Here is a 16,835-nt window from a genome sequence, read left to right as displayed (position 1 = left end):
AAGTAGAACAGTGGGAACAAAGGGAACATTTTTTTTTTCAAAAAGACCTTATAGTTTTGGGGAAAATCGATTTTAAAGTTTCAAAGGAAGTTTCAAAGGAAAAAAGTATGCATGTAAATGCAGTAAATACATTAACTGTCATTTACTGCATACTATTTTCCTTAGAAAATTTAAAATAAATTTTCTCAAAAACTATAAGGTCTTTTTGAAAAAAATTGTTTCCCCTTGTTCCAACTGTTCTACGTAACATATCCTGCAAATTTGGTGTTTATATCATGTAAGGGGGCTTTGCCCCCTTACTAAAGTCAGCGGGTTTTCAGGTTATAATCATGGCTGTGATCATGGCTAAAGCCATGATCATGAGCCGGACTTGGACCACGATCACGAGTGCATTCGGAAACTGAATCCGTGATCGAGGGGTGATCACGAATTTGGAATCTGACCTCGTGATCAGGAAAAACTGCTCGTGAGCACGGGTTACCCATGATCACGAGGCCGTGGCAAGCAACACTGTTCAGTGATATTTTAAAAAAAAATTGAAACCTATTTTAAGTCATACTTTTAAAGGAACACGGCGGGAGAGAGTTTTCAGAGTTGCTGTTTTTGAATTATATTCAAAGACAAAAGCTGGCCTCTTGTCCTTCATATACTTAGAACTAGTAGAACCAGTAGTTCTATTACCAGTAGTTCAGTAGAACCCATTGAAAGTATCTCTCCACGTTGCTTCCTCTGGCTCCTGCCTCACATTACCTGGCCTAACACTGAGCCTGCAACAGGGGTGAAGGTGGAACCAGGAGAAGAAAGAGTTGAAGAGATGAGTGCAGTCTAGTGGTGTTGGAGATAATAATGAAAGAACAGCTCTGATATAGATTGTAAACCGGGTTTACCACTGTGCATCATTACATAAGACAAGATTTCAGAAGAAGTGCTTTCTAATTTCTATCATGGCAGTTGTATTTGGTTCGGAGTTAGTCATGGAGAGAATATGAAAACATAACAACAAAAGTTGTTTAGGTAAGTTTTAGTTCTGTATCATGCCTGAAGAAGAAACTTAAAGTTTCGAAAGCTTGCAAGAAAATCTTGTACTGTTAGTTACAATGGTTGCAGAGTGAGGGTTTGTGCCAGCAAGGCTGCTCATTTCCTGTGTACGCTCTTCCCCGCGCTGCACCTGGCCTGAGTGCCACAATAGACATAATGCTATTATCTCTATGGCTGTGCAGCAGAGTAATTCAGGTGCTGGTGATAGACGGACCCCAAATTACTTCTCTCTCCAAGTTGCTACGACTCAGAGGGGGGTTAATAATCAGCGCCATCCGGTATTTCAACGGCAGCAGGGTGAGCCATCACTAGGCTCACCCTGCGCCAAAGTAGACGGGCGGCAGAACACCATGTACGTTTGTGCGGGAACCTTACGCTTTTAGCTGAATATCTTTACATCAGCGACTCACAGATAATTGCAAAACAAAACATTTCACAAAGCTTGACTTGATTGAGAGATTAAATATCCCTCAAGCTTGTAATTGATTTGCATAGTAACAGTTATGAAGAATAAGGAAGATCTCTCCAACAAACAAGGATTATTATGGGTCATAACATTTCACTGCTTGTAAACTATGTAATGTATTTCTGTAGCTGGCCCTGCCTACTTTCCAAGTTTCCAGTGATTGAAAATGAGTCAAGACCCTGAAATACACACCTGCATAAAACGGACACTTTAACTGTTTTACTCTAGAGTAGACCAGCTGTTGGGAGGAACTTTCTGAACATTACTATTTTCATAGCAGACCTTGAGATTTACAAATGTGTAATCTGCTCTAAGTACTGGCACTGCATGAATAACATTTGCAAACGTATTTAATCAGGAAAAGTGTGATAAGTGCAGTAGACCATAACAATCAATCAGAATTATTATTTTTTTTATCTATGGCATTACTATAGTAAACTAAAGTATGTAGGTTACCACATTTTGAACACCATTGTCCTTTTTACATGGACTTAGAAAAGAGCACCTAGAGTGTGTTAACAAACATAATATAGTCTTACCCACTGGCCTGCAGGATCAGTTATAAAGCATAGGTCACCGGTAAGAAGCGGATCAGTTAGGCACAGATTTAACGGGGCACTATGTAAAAAAATTGTAAAATGTAAAATATGTGCAAACATAAAACAAATAAGAAGCACGTTTTTTTCTATAAAGTAAATTAAGCTATAAATTACTGTTCTCCTATGTTGCTGTCACTTACGGTAGGTAGTAGAAATGTGTAGCGAGCAGGGAAGCTGGCCGGCATCATTGTTTAAATCCTTTTTAGGGAATATCTTTATAAAGAGTAAAAGCCTTACTGAGAATCCCCTATAAAGAGATGGACTAGTCCAAAACCTGTCACTTCTTTCAGATTTCTACTGCCTACTGTAAGTGACAGCAACATAGGAGAAAACTAATTTGTGACTAATTTTACTCAGGAAAAAATGTACTTCTTATTTGTCTATGTTTGCACATATTTTACATTTTACAATTTTTTGCCATAGTACCCCTTTAAGCTTTTGATTTGGGTGCCGCCATACAGTCTAATTAAAGTTTGTACCCTGACAGCATGAAGTGCTTCAGCTGGGTGCTAATGCTCAGCAACCAAGTGCCAGCTATTGGGTGCAGGAAACAAATTGGGTGTCAGCATTCAGGGCAGCATACAGTGGCTTGCAAAAGTATTCGGCCCCCTTGAAGTTTTCCACATTTTGTCACATTACTGCCGCAAACATGCATCAATTTTATTGGAATTCCATGTGAAAGACCTACACACAGTGGTGTACATGTGAGAAGTGGATCGAAAATCATACATCATTTCAAACATTTTTTACAAATAAATAACTGCAAAGTGGGGTGTGCGTAACTATTTGGCCCCCTGAGTCAATACTTTGTAGAACCACCTTTTGCTGCAATTACAGCTGCCAGTCTTTTGGGGGTATGTCTCTACCAGCTTTGCACATCTAGAGACTAAAATCCTTGCCCATTCTTCTTTGCAAAACAGCTCCAGCTCAGTCAGATTAGATGGACAGCGTTTGTGAACAGCAGTTTTCAGATCTTGCCACAGATTCTCGATTGGATTTAGATCTGGACTTTGACTGGGCCATTCTAACACATAGATATGTTTTGTTTTAAACCATACCATTGTTGCCCTGGCTTTATGTTTAGGGTCATTGTCCTGCTGGAAGGTGAACCTCCGCCCCAGTCTCAAGTCTTTTGCAGTCTCCAAGAGGTTTTCTTCCAAGTGTGCCCTGCATTGGCTCCATCCATCTTCCCATCAACTCTGACCAGCTTCCCTGTCCCTGCTGAAGAGATGCACCCCCCGAGCATGACCTGCCACCACCATATTTGACAGTGGGGATGGTGTGTTCAGAGTGATGTGCAGTGTTAGTTTTCCGCCAAACATAGCATTTTGCATTTTGGCCAGAAAGTTCCATTTTGGTCTCATCTGACCAGAGCACCTTCTTCCACATGGTTGCTGTGTCCCCCACATGGCTTGTGGCAAACTGCAAATGGGACTTCTTATGCTTTCTGTTAACAATGCCTTTCTTATTGCCACTCTTCCATAAAGGCCAACTTTGTACAGTGCATGACTAATAGTTGTCCTATGGACAGAGTCTCCCACCTGAGCTGTAGATCTCTGCAGCTCGTCCAGAGTCACCATGGGCCTTTTGACTGCATTTATGATCAGCGCTCTCCTTGTTTGGCCTGTGAGTTTAGGTGAACGGCCTTGTCTTGGTAGGTTTACAGTTGTGCCATACTTCTTCCATTTCTGAATGATCGCTTGAACAGTGCTCCGTGGGATGTTCAAGGCTTTGTGTAATGATCCGCTCAGCTAGCTGCACAGGCAGACAGCTGTTTGACCATTCCTTAAGTCTATGGGATGCAGGTCTCTGGATAAGAGACCTGTCTTTGCCTTGCAAGCTTCAGACCTGCTCTGCTGAGGAATTTGCATATACTGATTATGCAGATTGTCTAGTCTCCTCCCTTGAAGGCTTGCAGCATAAATACCATGTGCTCCCACAGTCCTTCGCTGGTCATAACTGTTTGTTATACACTCCTGGAGTGTCAGCCTTCCCTGTTGGATTGTTATAGTTATCTTAGAGTATTCTGGGGACTGCACTAGGCAGCTCCTCTAGTGCAGTTAGCTTGCTTATCTGTTTTGTCTATGTTGCCTCTCTGCTGTGATTTTCTTGTCGTCAACGGTGGTCGATAGGAAATCGTCCTGTCTGTCTGGGGGTGCTAACCAGAGCAGCGGTTGCTACTGGTAGCCCCTTCTGTTTCATCTGTCTTGCTTGGATCGCACTAGCCCCTAGCGGTAGCAGCTGTGGATCCTTCTGATCTGTGATCCTGTCCCTGAACTCGGATCGCACTTGCTCTGGCGGAAAGAGCAGTGGATCTTTCCTATCCTGTTCCTGAACCCGAATCGCACTCGCTCTGGCGGAAAGAGCAGTGGATCTTTCCTATCCTGTCCCTGAACCCGAATCGCACTCGGTCTGGCGGAAAGAGCAGTGCATCTTTCCTATCCTGTCCCTGAACCCGGATCGCACTCGCTCTGGCGGAAGAGCGGTGAATCTTATCTGTCCTATTCCTGTTTTCCGTCTGTCTGTCTGTCTTGTCTGATACGAACGCTTGCTGTAGGCTCGGTGAGGTAACCGTTAAGCAAGCGCTCGCGTTCTCTGTTTCATGTTTGTGTGTCGGTGGTTAGTTAGGGTGGCGTGCTTGTCTCTGTTGCGCTTAACGTGTGGAGATCGCGCTGTATACACGTTCGCTGTTGCGAATGAGTGCGGTGTTCGCGTTTAGTTAGCGTTTGTTATTTTCCTTATCATTCTCATTGTATGATTTGCTGTGCCTTTGCTCTGCTCCTGGGTTTACCTTTGCTTAGTCTTGTGTCACCTCTGGCAATCTGCTCTCTCGCGATTGCGTTCCTACTCTGTTTCTGCTGTTGTGTGTGCACCGTCGCGGGTTGGCGACTACATTGGTGCACACACATACATTCTGTCCCTGTGCTCATTCTCATTCACAATCGCTTCTCTTGCGATTGCGTTCTCACTTGGTTTCCTCTGTTGTATGTTCACCGTCGCAGGTGGGCGACCAGATTGGTGGACATACATACATTCCTCTTCTGTGCTTATTCTGTCTTGTGTCTTTCGATTGCCTTCTCACCTGATCTTCATGGTTGTGTGTTCATCGTCGCTGGGTGGCAACTAGATTGGTGGACACACATACACTCTGTCGCTTTACTCTCTCTCTTTAAGGGCTATTTTGCCCTGCGTTGCTTCCCTTCGTACAAATTCCTATCTGGTATCTGTGGCAGAGCAGAGGATCTGTTCCTCTGCACTCCACAGCTCCATCTGCCGACAGGAATTTCCCTCTACAGGTGCGTTGCACCTTTTGCTGGGTTCTCTCAGATTATACGCTTGTGGAGGATTTCCGCAGTGTCAGCGCACGTCCTGTGCGCTGACCATGGAGAGAATTCCACAATCGTTACACTTTGGAAATCTTTTTGTAGCCTAAGCCTGCCTTAAATTTCTCAATAACTTTATCCCTGACCTGTCTTGTGTGTTCTTTGGACTTCACGGTGTTGTTGCTCCCAATATTCTCTTAGACAACCTCTGAGGCTCTCACAGAGCAGCTGGATTTGTACTGATATTAGATTACACACAGGTGCACTCTATTTAGTCATTAGCACTCATCAAGCAATGTCTATAGGCAACTGACTGCACTCAGATCAAAGGGGGCCGAATAATTATGCACACACCACTTTGCAGTTATTTATTTGTAAAAAATGTTTTGAATCATGTATGATTTTCGTTCCACTTCTCATGTGTACACCACTTTGTGTTGGTCTTTCATGTGGAATTCCAATAAAATTGATTCATGTTTGTGGCAGTAATATGACAAAATGTGGAAAACTTTAAGGGGGCCGAATACTTTTGCAACCCACTGTAGATGCTAGCAGTCTCACCATGGAATGCTAGGCTCCCAGGTATGGATATCGGTTAGTGCACTATCTGCATAGAGTCTATACATTCTCCCCATGTTTCCAAGGGTTTCCTTCTACCAACACATACTGATATAGTAATTAGTACCCCCACAAAATGTGGCCCTTGAGTATAACAAGGACATTTGAGCACAAATATCTGGTAAGCATTAGAATATAAGCATCCCCAAGGTCAGGGTTATATCTTAGAAAGGTTGGCATGTTGAGGGCGAGGTCACGATTATGCACGAGGAAGGAGTTGACGTTAGTGGATCTCTGTTGGGGATGGTTATTGGCAGGCTTTATGAAGGAAAAGGACATTGGACAGCAGAGCAATGCAAGGTGAAAACACAAATGAAAGAATTAAAGCACTGCTGAACAGCAATAATAGACAATTTTTAACTGGCTAGACCGATACTCCAACTACCAGTAGCCTGGTACCCAAATTAAGCAGCATGCATATGAAACGTGCCACTTCACCAGGTCACTAAAGTCATAGTGACTAACCAAGATCTGCCCATCCCCCCATTACAAACACAGCAAAAAAGTAGCTAGTTTACGTTAACAGATCCACAGTGATGTCATTTGTTTACTTCAGGCTCCATGGTTTTCTGTAGGCAAAATACATTGAATGGGAGCGTTTAACGCCAAGCCCCGAACACTGGCTGTAAACGCTCTGCAAGCGTCCGTCTGAACCAGCCCTTAAGGTGGCCACACATCATAAAATTCTGTTCAATTCAAGAATAGCAATCAATTTCTCTGACTGATAGTAGCAATTCAAAAATCTGACCAATGTACCACACACTTATGTTAAATTTTTTCCCCAATCCTGAATAAAATAATTTAAAGCTCAGAAAAAAAATTAATTGGAACTGTACATCAAGTAACTGATATTCCATCACACACCATACAATTCTTGATAAAGTTAGTCTGAAATTTCCAACATGTCCAGTCCCCAAAAATCTAAAAAAAAATCAGGAAACCTGATCGGATTTCTCAATCAAAAACTAAGAAAAACTCTCGGTTTTTTGGGACAATGATAGAATTGGTGAAAAATTGGATCTTTTAATTGTATGGTGTGTGGCCACCTTTAGGCTTAGTTTCACACTGGCACAGATAAAAAAACTGATCTGTGTAAAAACTGACCTGTGGAATGGATCAGTTTTTGTATAGTTACACTTGATTGGCTGACGGGCTGTCTGCAGGCTAATATAAACTGGCAGGGTGCTGGCTGGGACTGAGCATTTGCTTCTCTTGTGTTTTGCATTCAGTATTTAGAGGCAGTGTGGGCGAATCCCCTGGTGGTGGCAGCACTGAGGCTCACCAGCGCTCCCCCCTTTGGTGTTGCATGTGTATTTGGGGGTCCTAGGTGGGGGCAGAGCCCGGGGCCCACTTCTGTGATGTGCTCAAGTATTTGAGTTTTCAAAAGGCATCAGTATTCCATCCATCAGTTTTCCATCCAAGATAAATGCAGGTATTTTAATAGCAGTCTTATATTTAACACAGTAGCCACTCACCTGTGCTTGTCCGCCACTATGCAGGGGTGCATGTGGTGACGTCTGGTGGTGTGAAGGATGCGGATGTAGATGTGAGTGGGAGTGATGGTGTGGATGACCCTGTTGGTGGTGGGGCTGTGAGTGAGGGTGATGCGCAGGGTGCTGGTGCTGTTGATGAGAGTATGGATGATGCTGTGACAGGTTCTGATGCTGATGTGGATGTGAGTGCATATGATGGTGTTGTGTCTGTTCCTGTCGGGAGTTCATCATGTCCATCATATGTCCCATGGAGTTCATATTCCCATTTGATATAGTTCCAGGATGGTGAGATAAAGCTGCTTTTAATCTCTAGAGGCAAAGCAAAACAAAAGAAGGCATTGTTAAATGATGCTAAGCAGATACAGACTTGTTCTTCTGTGAGTATTGTCTTAGGTTGTACATTACTTAAAGATAAAAAGACATTTTAGTCCAAACTCTATAATACAATATTGTACGTGTAAAACAAATCTCCAATAGTTTTTTTTTTTTTTATTTTCAGTATTTTCTTTAATATTTGAAACTGAAATGTGAAAACAATATAAAATAATATAAAATGAATTGACATGCAAGCTTATAGAATGAGGCAGTTCAAAGAGCAAAATTAGGCCTTTTTTGTCCTTTTATTCAGCAGTCATATTTTAGCATTGCTAAAGCAGTGAGGTGTGTTTTGCACGCTCGCATCGGGATTCTGCATTTGTGTATTTCGATGTATTTTCCTACATGGTTTTACATTTATATTCACCACACAGTGAAAGGCACTGTGAGGAAGCATATACAGTACCAAAGTCACTTCTGCACTGCATATCATAAGGGCCCCTTTCCACTAGGTGTGCAAATTTGTGCGTGTTTTGTTAACACACAAATTTCACACCAATGAATTCTTATGTATCTGTGTCCATTAGATGTGAAATTCACCCCCCCCCCCCCCCCCTCTCCCATAAAATGGACAGCAGTGTTACTATTTTTCCGACGCCTCATGCTGTTTCCACATGCATTTTTGCATTCGCATTTTGTGTGTGGTAAAGCATGTGTTTTGGCGTTCGCGATCAATGTTGTCAGTGCAACTTCCTTCCTGGGTTCCCTTGTAAACAAACCCAAAGTCAAAAAATTATGCACATGTGTATTTGCTTATAAAATCGCATACATGCATATGTGATTTGCATCCAAAAAATGACATATGAATCACATGCTTCTAGTGGAAAACGCGTCATTATCAAATTGCATACAATGTGAATAATGCCACAAAAATGTACTCCGTGTGCTTTATCAGGAAAATGTATGCATTATTGCAAGAAAAACGACACATAAAAACACAAATGACATAATAGGAATATGTGTATGAGATGCAGAAAGCCTAAGAAGACTGAAGGAAGCTATTATCACTGTGAGGGTTGCCTGCTGGTGGCTGTTCTGGCAATTCAAGCAATAGGCAGATGTCTGACTGCCTGCCCCACACACACATAACCTCATCCTGTAATGTGTTAGTCGTGGGTCACTCAAAAGAGGGTTGTTAGTTTTTCACCTTGAAATTATTTCTGTTCTATTATTTTGAAAATACATAAATGGATAATAATAAAACTCCACCCCCACCATGGGTTTACGTAATGCAAATTTCAATTTCATCCAGATGTTCTCTGATTGGGTAATAGCTGAACAGTTTGTTTAAGCTTGCATTTGTCTTAAACCAGACCCATCACAAATCTGGGTTATGGAGTTTAAGGATACCATGAAAATAAATCATCACAGGTTACCTGCCATGACAATTACATGTCAAAATGATCAGTAGTTACATAGTAGAATTCAAAGAAAAATTAGTTTATTCTGAACCAAATTCTGGTTTTGAAACTCCACATTTCCGTTAAAGCCCCATATTTCAGTAAAGAGCCAGTATGTATAATATGTATGATTTGGGAGATGATAGGAGAGGGGACCAAGGATGATTTTTACAGTAAATGTTAAAAACTATTTCAGAAACTCACAAACTGCTGATCACTTTTACATGCAATTTTCTCTAAAACAAATCTCAGATTATACATTTTCCATTGTAAACATGCTCAGTTTATTTCTGTCTATGGGCCTGATGCATGCAGCAGCTAAAACTTTGCCTTACGCAAGCAGCACATGGCAATTTTACTGGTACTAATAGCAGGTTACCCTATTAGTGCAACATGTATTACTGGGGTTACATTGTTATGCCAACATGCCGTATGTACCATAGGTTTCCATGGCAACGTGAACATAACCACGGTAAAGTACTAAGGGCTCTTTCACACCAGAGCCCACTTCTGGCGTTTTAACGCAAAGTCTATACTTTGCGTTAACCAAGGTAAAAGGAAAGTCCATAGACTTTCCGTTTACCTTTCACACCCGACGCTGCGTTTCGATACGTTGCGGTACGACGCGTCCCGGCGCATTTTATCGTCGGGGAATCGCCGTTTCCCCTTCAGGGTAATTAACTACCACCGCCGCTACTCAGCGTTGCACCGGAGTTTCCCGACGACACGCCGCAACGCGTGCAGGAGCCGTTCTCCTGCACGCTTTTGGTGTGTAACGAGCCTGAGGGCTCATTCATACAATGTGAGTTGCAGTGAGTTTTGACTCACTGCACAAAGTGTGCATTTTACATGGGGACATGAAAGTCCATAGATGTTTATTTTATCATTCACGCTACAGCAGTGAGTTGCTGTGCAGTGCATTTCAACTGGTCGGGAGTTAAAACTCATGGCAATGCACAGCAACTCACTAATCCATTCATACATTTTATTCATGCATTTTCATGCATTTCAACTCACTGACTATCGTGAATGAGCCCTAATAGGGCAACACATACTCCCCCTTGGCATTAGTGCCAGTAAAATTGCAGTGTGCTGCATGCAATTTTACCGCTGCTTCATGCTCCAGGCACTATGTTTGTGAAAAAATGTAATTTAAAAAAAATTGCCTAATCATAAAAATATATGACTTTTCAGTTATTTCTTAGGCACCATTAAACTAATCAAGCAAACCTACACACATCCTGTTCTGTTTGACAAGGGCTACATGGAATGAGAAAAAGACTACCAACATTATATTTAAATTTTGAATTTATAACAGAAGTCTGCTAAATTAACCCCCAATTGCCTCCTGACCCCTAAAGAGATCTGAGATCCCCAAGTGCCTTCTCCTTTGCCAGTGATCTGTACATCAGGGCTGCTGTGGCTAATGCCTGATTGTCTGACAGATTCCTAGTGCCACTACTGCCCATGTCTGAGTGCCAACAGCATTAAAGCAGCAGGGATACTATCCCAGGGAAAAAAATACATATATAAGTGGATAAATACATGTTCTACCTACATTACATATGTATTGTCCATGTTTTAATTTCAATAATTTTATATAGTAAATAAAGAGAAAACTGTTTTAGGCATTTTCCATCTTTGCTGCCTCTGACTGAAGCCAATCCTGATGTAATTTCCTCCCTTACTTTTTTCTCATAGAAGGTGCACTGTCATATCTAACTTGCTTTGTAAAAACATGTGAGCACAGCATAGATTGTATTTCAGCAGCTTCTCCCTTCTCAGCCTTGTGTCACACTGAACTGCCCTCAGCCAATCAATGAGGAGCAGAAATGTGGGAGGGGAGATAACAAGTTACCCTCTCCTCGGCAATGTACCAAATGGAGTATCAGAAAATAATTATGGCTGGCGCACCCATTCAAAGACAGCAGTGAGGGTTTTGCAGGTTACAGAAAAAGGGGAGGTCAGCTAACACATCTAGAAAGCACCTTCAGTACTGCCCCTGTATTTGCACTGACTTCTTGTAAAAGAAAAAAGCATCTGGCAGCTAGCAAGGGTTCTAAGATCTCTTTAGGGGGTAAAATCAGTCATGTATTGCTGACCTGGGGACAATTTGAGATTGATTCACTGTATTTATGGAATAATTTCACCTATCCTTTAAGCACAAAACTAAACAAGTATAATGTATGTAGTTTAACAGTACTGCTATCATCTCATAATTGCAATGATGATTATTATATACAAATTTTCAATGCTCAAGCTTGCAAATTAGAATAACAACCACAAAACCACCCAGTCCTTTAAATCTGGATAATTAGTTTGCTCTATGTATGTAGCATTTTGTGACTGTAAAGGTAGTTTCCTGTAGGCTCTGATGAAGTATACCATTACATGTTTACAATCACAGCGAATGTATTTACTTACAACAATCTTCGCTAAACCATTTTCCTCAATCATTCTGCGGTGTTGTGTTTTTTTATTATGTAATGGTAGCTCAAGAGATTTATTTCTCGATTCTCAAATCTAACGAGGGACTCTCGGCAATCTATCCACAATAAACCGGAGAGCCCCTTAACGAGATGACTACTGTACTTGCATTCTAAACAGTCTGTGTTTATAAAACGTAACCTGAACGTGAACTGGGGGCCTGGAAAATCCTAATCTGTAAAGTGACTGATTGCTGATCTCTCAACGTGCTCCATATGTTCAATATTATGCTAAAATAATGACCTCAAATTACATTGATACACTCTGCCAAAACATAAGAGTCTTGTGTTGCTTCTCGGCATAATTATGGAGGGTAGATATTCTCCTTTGTAATATTAAATTTCTTTAACTACCAGCGCTGGAGACCACCGTACCTTCCAACATCTGAAATGGCCAAAGAGGGACACATTAACAACCTTAAAAGGATCCCTGACTAAGGATGTGGCTCAGTTGACTTTCCGATACACATTAAGCTAATATACATCTTATAACATGAAGCCATATACACCTTAAAGAGATAAAGGTTAGATCAAAGTAAAAAGTGGATTATTTTTGTGCCAAGAAGCCACGTGACACTTTTGATAAGTTATTTCAAAGTAAGGAAACTAATGATATAGGTTATGGCAAGGAGAGGCAGGAACTAAAAAGCTCTCCAGCTATTATTCTACAATTTTTAATAGAGTCCTTTATCCCTCTGTGGCTACCTATGTATACAGAGCCTCTGGTTTATAGCACAGATGTAGCAAAAATATAGAACCCCATAAATAATAGGATTCTATATTTTGGACAAATCTTTGCTTTAAACCAAGAGTTCTAGATGCATAGTAGACACAAGGGATCCATCTACACCGCTACACACTAACACCGGACCACACTTCACTTGCTACACTCAAATTAGAAATATAACTTTTGTTTCAGCAGATTTGTAATGAAAGTGATGATATATAAATGGCGTTTTCTTTAAGAAGCATGACCATATCCATTATTACAGCCTCATGATGGTATGTGTTTCCCAAATGTTCCTCAATCAATATCCACCATCACAATCTTTGTTGTGTCCGAGTGCTACTACTTGTTACTGTTAAGGATTGCTATGTGTACAACTACACAACTACTATATACTGTAGCATCCATTCAGAACCTGGTCATCTACAAACTATCTACCAACCAGTGTATGTGGACCTTTTTAGTTCAGTGTAATTTTTGCATCAGTTTTACTGTAATATAGTTGCAGGCTGATCCATTTGTCTTAATTTTCAAGTTTAGGTTGACCTCCACAGTTCTCCCTTCACTTGTATGGCTGGCACATGAACTGATGTCAACCTAAACATGACCAGAAGTGAAAAGTCAGCGTACACCAGTCCATATGGAACACAACAATCTCACACAAACAGTTTTTCCATGTTCTGTGTGGTGTCTGCTCATAGTGACTGGCAAACCTATCCTTCCAGAAACCAATTCTGTACAAAAGTCCTGAGCCCAACACATGTGTGACTATAATGGCTGATACCAGTTCCGTTCCGTTGTTGGAATCACAGCCCAAGATCAGTTTGGACAAAATTAGAAGTCAAATTCACTATGTAACGTAAATCTGAAGGGGAGGGGGGTGCATCAAATATGCTACCTCTAAAAGAGCGTTCTGGTTTTGCCTGCATTGTTAATAATTTTGGTGACAGATGGCATAATTGTGTGTGAATGGGTGCATTATTCATGTGTGCCTCCCCAAAATGTAAGGTTCATTTGTATATGGAAACTTATGGGTTGGGGTGTCTGCATCACTTTATTTCTAATTGTAAAAGCAAGGTGCGGTTTTATTAAAGAAAATAAATGACTTTTGGAATAAAGAGGATTGTGTCTTCACACAATGGCAATAGCAGTGTATGTGGAATAAACAGCCTTGTCAATATGTATTACATTCTAGCATACCAAGAATGACACAGAAAGAAAAGTTGACGTGCAGCTGGTTTCAGTCAAATGGGGGGGTGATCTCTGAGTTAGGTCTGTGCAGCATATAAACTCCCAGTTCTCTCTCCCCAGTGGAAGGGTGGTCCAGCTGACTTGGATCTAAATTGTGTTAAAAAATTGCTATCTACCTCTCCCAGTCCCGATAGTGCTACAATCACTCAGCTGCAATCTATTCTTTATCCTTTTGTAAACCAGACAAGAGTGCAAAAATATTTTAATGACAACGCGAACAGTGCTAGATTAGAAATGGCATGCTTTCTCGCAATACTAATTTGTAAAAAGGAACAAATTAGATTATTTTAAAATACCTCTAGATAAACAAAAAAAAATACATTTGCAAGTGTAAAATGCTGGATTTGGACATACATTTCATACCACGTCATGCAGAGAATAATTAACTAAATGCTATAATCCCAAAGGATTTGTGTTTGTTTCATAGTTAAGGAAAAAGGATTTACTGCTTAATTTCACAGCATGGCTATTTATTATAGCATATTAGTGTTAAAAAAAGACTAGCTCTGAAATCAAAAACACTTGGTTGATGACAACTACAGTAATATCAATCTAAATATCGGTAGATGCAAATCTATATAGCTATGTACATAGTGAAAAAATAATAATAATTGCACAAGAATTTTGTATGGGAAAAGGGAATTTGGGGAATATTTTAAAGTTAGAGAACCTTTTGTTTACATTTCAATAATTCAGGGTGCAATGATAGTGTAATGGTCAAGGACTCTGCCTCGGACATAGGAGAACTGGGTTCAAATCTCTCCTATTCAGTAAGCCAACACCTATTCTGTGAGGAGTTCTTGAGCAATACTCTCTAACACTGAAACTGCCTACTGAGTGCGCCTAGTGGCTACTTCACAAGCAATTTGAATCCAACAGGAGACATGTGCTATATAAAATATAGGTATTATTATTATTAATAACCATGGTAATTAGTTTATAAAAGCATACTGGGTATTCTGATAAAAAATCCCAGTGCTGCATACATAACTGTTAGTAGCTTAGAGTGAAGGGGTTGCAGAATTTCCTCCTGTGTGCATTAGGGATCACTGACACTACCGTAGGGGTTTTGAAAACAATTGTGGACATCATTTGACCCAGCAAACCTAGATTGGGTTTTTACAATGATTTTCTGTAACCTTCAGCTGGGCCAGAAATGAATTCAAGACTTGACTTTCAAGGTTACAACACATCAACAGTTATAATGGAAACAACAAAACATGATTGGTGCATTTCTTTGGTATATTGCCACTTGCCAGGATTGGATTATTTGCATCATGTTTGCTCTGAGGGTCTCTACTGCTGACTGCAATTGGTAAATAGGGAAAGTCATATGTAGTACTGCATTCTAAATAATAATAATAACAATAATAATAATAATGGTTTAGAATACATTTTAGTGTTGGACATAAAATAAATGTTAAAAAGCATTATGCATTTAATACAATTACAACATGACAATAACATGTTGTTAAGCCTTTTATTAAAACTATACATAATGAAACACATTCCATAGCATATCCTGACAGCTTAAACTGTTAAAAAGTAGTGGATAGGTAATGGCTTAAGTAATGTAATTCCAGAAGTCTCTGATCTTTGCACTGTAAAGAGAGGGATTACCACTACACAACTGGTAATTATATGGTGCTTGCATGTACTTTAAGGAGAGATATTTACGGTACTAAAGGACATGAACAGTGAAGGGCAATGTGTTATGTGCCAAACACCCAATCATTTACAGGGATTTTTTTTTAAAGTACATTTATGAGTGGATGTTTGATTTGAAGAAAAAACTCATTCAAAGTGTCCTAAAGGATGTATCTCGTTCATCAAATCACAGGTAAGAGAAAATGTACTTAGCCTAAAATACATTCATATGATATGTGCATTTATAGCACTGACTTTTTCAAATGTAGATTTAAAATGAGTGAAATAAAAAAAATCAAACAACTACACTAATACTCTATCCGTTATATTATTATTATTATTCTATAGTATTATTGCTATTATTATTATTATTATTATTATTAACAACAGGGCAAACAAAGTATATCACATAGCTCACATAATTTAGTTTAAGTGTATAACCTCATAAAAAAGCAAATATATATATAAAAATGTTATATATATATATATATATATATATATATATATATATATATATTTATATATTATTCAGATAAAAATTATATCCATTAACATGTCTCTTACAGCTTTCCTTCTTTTTAGATCAATAGCTCTCTCTGTTTATAACTTACAAAGCCCATCATGGACAGAGTAAACTGTTTGCATTTGGCGTACTAGCGAGGGAATTGACTGTATTTGTTTTAATTGTAAAAATCTGTTCTATTTAAGTGAGGAGGTAAAAAAAGAATATGTGATGATGTAGAGAGCGAATGTGCTTTGGTTTATTTCAAGTCACACTGGGACTATATGAAAAAGTGATAGATCACATTTTTTATGTCCGCTTTCTTGGCTCACAGAGTGAATAATTTGTACGTCTGAATTCTGAAAAAAAAAAGTAATAAAATCTTTAAAAAGTTGAGTTACTTGCGTTGCACTGAATTGGCAAGATTTTCATGTAATGCGTTCCTTGCTTCAACCACTTTAAAGCAGAAGAAGGAAAATAATGTCCCCTGTCAAATGGTACATTCCAACAAAAAGCTAATTTCACCTTCTGGAATTTGCAATCTGGCCAGTTGATTTTTGATTGGTGGGGAGGCTAACGGTTTCCTAATACAACACTTTAGTTAGCAACACCAAACATAACAAAACACTAGCACAAGTGAAATCCCTTGCAGGCATTGGTCCAGGTTGAGAAGGGAGTAATTCCCAAATCTAGGCAACAAGCGCACATTTAAATGGAGCCACACACGCTTTCAATAATCTACTGGGTCAGCCTTCACATTCATTTTAACTTAGCATTATTCATATTACTTTTACAGCATCACAATTTTCTGCAGCACAACACTGAAAATTGTATTCAAATACATTTAAAGGGATACTGTAGGGGGGTCAGGGGAAAATGAGTTGAACTTACCCGGGGCTTCTAACGGTCC

General features: G+C 39.8%; 1 protein-coding gene across 11 annotated transcripts in view; it reads right to left on the bottom strand.

Annotated features, from left to right (window-relative positions):
* CREB5 (cAMP responsive element binding protein 5) overlaps positions 1–16,835 on the bottom strand; it is an 839,414-nt gene that overhangs the window by 33,242 nt on the left and 789,337 nt on the right. For all 11 annotated transcript variants that reach the window (XM_068236067.1, XM_068236066.1, XM_068236068.1 and 8 more), the window contains one exon: positions 7,520–7,846. In XM_068236067.1, the coding sequence (XP_068092168.1) occupies positions 7,520–7,846 (327 nt within the window). The remainder of the gene's footprint in view (positions 1–7,519; positions 7,847–16,835) is intronic.

Source organism: Hyperolius riggenbachi, chromosome 5 (genome assembly GCF_040937935.1).
Source record: "Hyperolius riggenbachi isolate aHypRig1 chromosome 5, aHypRig1.pri, whole genome shotgun sequence".
NCBI lineage: Eukaryota > Metazoa > Chordata > Amphibia > Anura > Hyperoliidae > Hyperolius > Hyperolius riggenbachi.
This window is presented reverse-complemented; position numbering and strand designations above follow the sequence as displayed.